This window comes from Arvicola amphibius, chromosome 4 (assembly GCF_903992535.2).
Source record: "Arvicola amphibius chromosome 4, mArvAmp1.2, whole genome shotgun sequence".
In the NCBI taxonomy this organism is placed as follows: domain Eukaryota; kingdom Metazoa; phylum Chordata; class Mammalia; order Rodentia; family Cricetidae; genus Arvicola; species Arvicola amphibius.
In genome coordinates this window covers 61333898-61337945 of record NC_052050.1, presented here as the reverse complement: position 1 = coordinate 61337945, position 4048 = coordinate 61333898, and the positions used below count along the sequence as shown (strand labels likewise).

Here is a 4048-nt window from a genome sequence, read left to right as displayed (position 1 = left end):
GCTTGAAAACCCAACTCATCTCATATTTAGGAGACATTTTGCTCTTTTTTTCCTGTGTGCCATGATTTTCATAAAAACTCCACCATAATCAAAGCTGCTTTGGGTCTCTTAGGCAATGTCACTTGAATCGCTAGGTCAAAAGATAAGATCAAATCATTAACTTCTTAGAGGCCAGAAGATTTAGGGCAATAGGGCTCTTAATTTCCTGGAAGCTTAGTTATTTGAGTAGCTGTCACGTTGTACTGCATTCCCATCTGACCTGTAATTCATGGCACAAGATTGTAAGAACGAGAGACAATTGTTTTGTGTTGATCTATAATAACTGAAATGGGATGAGGAAATAGGAGAGCCAATCAAATTACTTGAAACAACTTTTTCACAACGTTCAGTTGGTTATACCAAGATTTTTTTTTTTTTAAAAAGCACTGCAGTGTTAGAAGACCGACAAAAGTAACTTTTTAAAAGTTAATTTCTGAAAGTATCAATAAAGGCTTTTCTTCAAAATAAAAGTTTTTTGAATGTTTATCTAGGCCGTTTAATTGCCTAGATTAGAGCACTATTTAGGGGAAAGTTTGTTTTGAGCTTCTATCCGTGGTACCTTAACGTCACAGGCAAGCATTAAGCAGGTCACTATAGTTAAAATGTGGATGGTACGGTGAAACGTGTCCCTGATGGGGACCGTCGTGTCCAGATCAACTTGACTAGTTTTTGTTTTTTTGTTTTGTTTTGTTTTTAGAGACAGGGTTTCTCTGTATAACAGTCCCGCCTGTCCCGGAACTCACTCTGCAGACCAGGCTGGCCTTGTGAACTCACAGAGATCCACCTGCCTCTGCCTCCCGAGTGCTGGGATTAAAGGCGTGCGCCGCCGCCACCCGGCAACCTGGCTGTTTTCTAATACTCGCCTGTCCTGCTCTCTGAACAGGAATGTGAGGGCGCGGCTGATGGAGAAAAACAATGAGAGCTCTGGGGACTTTATCCTCCTGGGCTTCTCTGACTGGCCCAGGCTGGAGATGGTCCTCTTTGTTGTCAATATGGTCTTTTACTTTCTGGCTGTCACGGGCAACTCCACCATCATCTTCCTCTCCCTAGCGGACCTTCGGCTGCACACGCCCATGTACTTCTTCCTCAGCAACCTGTCCCTTCTCGACCTCTGCTACACAACAAGTAGCATTCCCCAGCTTCAGGTCAACCTCTGGGGCCCGCGGAAGACCATAAGCTTTGTAGGGTGTGTCATTCAGCTCTTTGCCTTCCTGTCTGTGGGGGGCATCGAGTGCATCCTCCTATCAGTTATGGCCTATGACCGCTTCGTGGCTGTCTGCAAGCCTCTGCATTACCTGACCATCATGCACCCGCGACTCTGCCTGAAGCTAGCAGCCTTTGCCTGGCTCAGTGGCATTGCTAATTCCATACTGATGTCCCCGTTGACCATGTCTCTGGGGCGATGTGGTCATCGCCGCATCAACCACTTTGTGTGTGAGATGCCGGCCATCATCCGCATCTCTTGTGTGGACACAAGCCGGGTAGAAGGCCTAGCTTTCTTTCTGGCCATCCCCATTGTCCTTGTGCCTCTCACCATGATCCTGGTCTCCTATGGCTACATCGCCGCTGCGGTGTTGAGAATCAAGTCCGCGGCTGGTCGGCGCAAGGCCTTCAACACCTGCTCTTCACACATGGTGGTGGTGTCTCTTTTCTACAGTACCATCATCTACATGTACATGCAGCCTGGGAAAGTGGCAAGCCAGGACCAGGGCAAGTTTCTCACCCTGTTCTACTGCCTGGTGACCCCCACATTGAACCCTTTCATCTACTCGCTCAGAAACAAAGACATGAAGGCAGCCATGTTGAAGGTTCTTGGGAAAGATAGAAGCCTGCTGGACGCTGCGGGGCACTGATGGGGCCTGGAACTCACCTCAGGTGTTCACTCATCTCAGAACCGTGGTGAATGATAACGGCAATAAGCTGATGATGGTGAAGACTTGGGGGCTGGTATTCCAGAGGTTCCAGACCAGTGACATGTATTACTGCCTTCAGGGAATAGCCCTTCATGTCATTGGGGGGATGTGGCTATTGGCAAAAGACAATAAACTGACAGGAAGAGGCACTCAGCTTTCTTTTTGCACCAAGAGGAGACAGTGATTTGTTTGCTGCTAACCTGGGATGCTGGAATGCTAACAGCAGTCCAGACATGAGAGGAAGGAGACACGGCATGGCAGAATGTGTGTGCACAAGCGCTTGTGTTTTGGAGAGGTAACGGCAGAACTTTTGCTGTTTCCCCATGAAATGTCTGTTCTCAATTCTACAGCTCTATGGCTCCACCCTGTGGAAATAACACTACCACTTCCTCAGTTGTCACGAGCCAACCTGCCTCCCTGCCCGGCACATCCAACATAACCCTTTGACTAAAAGCACCCGCTTATTTTAAATTTTAGGTCGCAGGCCATCTATAGGTCAGAAAATGAGTTTAATGAATGCAGCAAACATTTCAAAGTCTGCTACAGGAGCACGAAACCGAGCAGGCTGATTCGTGTGGGGCGAGTCAGGGGCTGTTCTGGTGTGACAAAAGAGCTGTTTTTCCTTCTGCTGCTTTTGAGGCAGGGTCTCACTATGTAGCCCAGTCCCTCTCCTGCCTTAGTCTCCCAAGTGCTGGGATTGCAAATATTTGGATTACTAAAGTTTTCCTTTGTTGTTGTTTTTTTTTTAGCTTGGTTTGTTTGTCTGTTTGTTTTTTTTCCTTTTCTTTTTCTCTTATTTCTTCTATACCTTTTGTGGTGTTGGCATGGAAGCTAGGGCCTTGCACACCCCCGGCAATCACGTGACCTCTGCCCTCTACCCTCTACCCTTATCACGAATGCATTTCTAATCGTGGATACAGAAACTCGAAGCCACTGTTCTAGAGTTCCCGCTGAAACAATCCGCCAAGCGACTGGTGCTTCTGTGTTAGGAAAGGACTCAATGGCAAAATGCTGAGGACAGCGGTGACACAGGGTCATGTGGGCAGGAAACGTTTGGGGAGCAAGGTCACAGCTGCTTATGCAGGGGTTAGTGAGGATGAACAAAGATGAGGGTATCATTGGCAGTGGTGATGATGCTAATCATGAGGGAAATAAAATAATTTTTAGCTCATCTTTCCCCTCTGGAAATCATGAAGTAGGGCTGTCTTAAGACTCGTGACAAAGTCACAGTTCACTTCACGTTTCCCTTTAAAATTCACAGTGAAGAGCAGAAAGAGAAACTTTGACTTTGTTGTAAATGCAAGTAAACATTTCTTTTCTTCTTAACATTTTATAAGACTACATGAGTTGCTCTCATGAATGGCGTTTACTGTGCTGTCTACACACTGTACATGAATATATTATGTATTGATCAAATCCAGACTCCGTTCTTCCGTCTCTTCATGCTCTATGGTAAAATAAATGAGCACTTAAGCATTTATGCTTTCTGGAAATGACATTGTCTCTGAGATGGTAACTTTGTATGTCCGTTTGGTGAGAACATATAACATGGATGCTTGATCAGATATCGTCTGGGTTTGCTGTAAGGGCAGCTTTTCAGCTAAGACTGGCATCTCACTCATCTCAGACTTTACACTTTTATGGTGGCTGGGCCTCTTCCAAAAGAGGAAACCCTCTGAAGAAAGAGGGGAATTTTGCAGTCTTCTTTTGGATCTATATGGAAAGTTACCTCATTTCTAGTCTCTGTCCTGTTCCATGGATTGAGAATCAGCCTTTAAGGTCTGTCTGTCTCTCTTCGCCTGAGTCCTGTTTGGATACCTCTGATTAGTAGTCTTTAATTTTACCATTCCAGAAAGTTGTTTAGATTCCCATGTTTGAATATTTGGGCATACATTTGTCTGTAGTGCCGGGGATTTGAGCCACTGTATGGGTGCTGGGAACTGAAACCAGGGCCTCTGGAAGAGCAGCCAGCGCCATGCTGAGCCAGCTTTCTAGCATCTGTTTAGTTTTCTTAAAGTTATAAGCTTGTCTGAATTTTTTTAAGCACAGCTCCACTCATTTAGTAGATACAGTGCTGTTCAGATCATCTCCAGTAT

General features: G+C 45.8%; 1 protein-coding gene across 1 annotated transcript; it reads left to right on the top strand.

The window, feature by feature from the left end:
• Positions 1–941: 941 nt before the first annotated feature.
• LOC119811472 (putative olfactory receptor 2W6) lies at positions 942–2136 on the top strand. Its single transcript, XM_038325402.1, is given in 2 exon segments — positions 942–1880; positions 1882–2136. Coding segments are annotated over 2 exon segments (1194 nt in total).
• The last annotated feature ends 1912 nt before the right edge of the window (positions 2137–4048 follow it).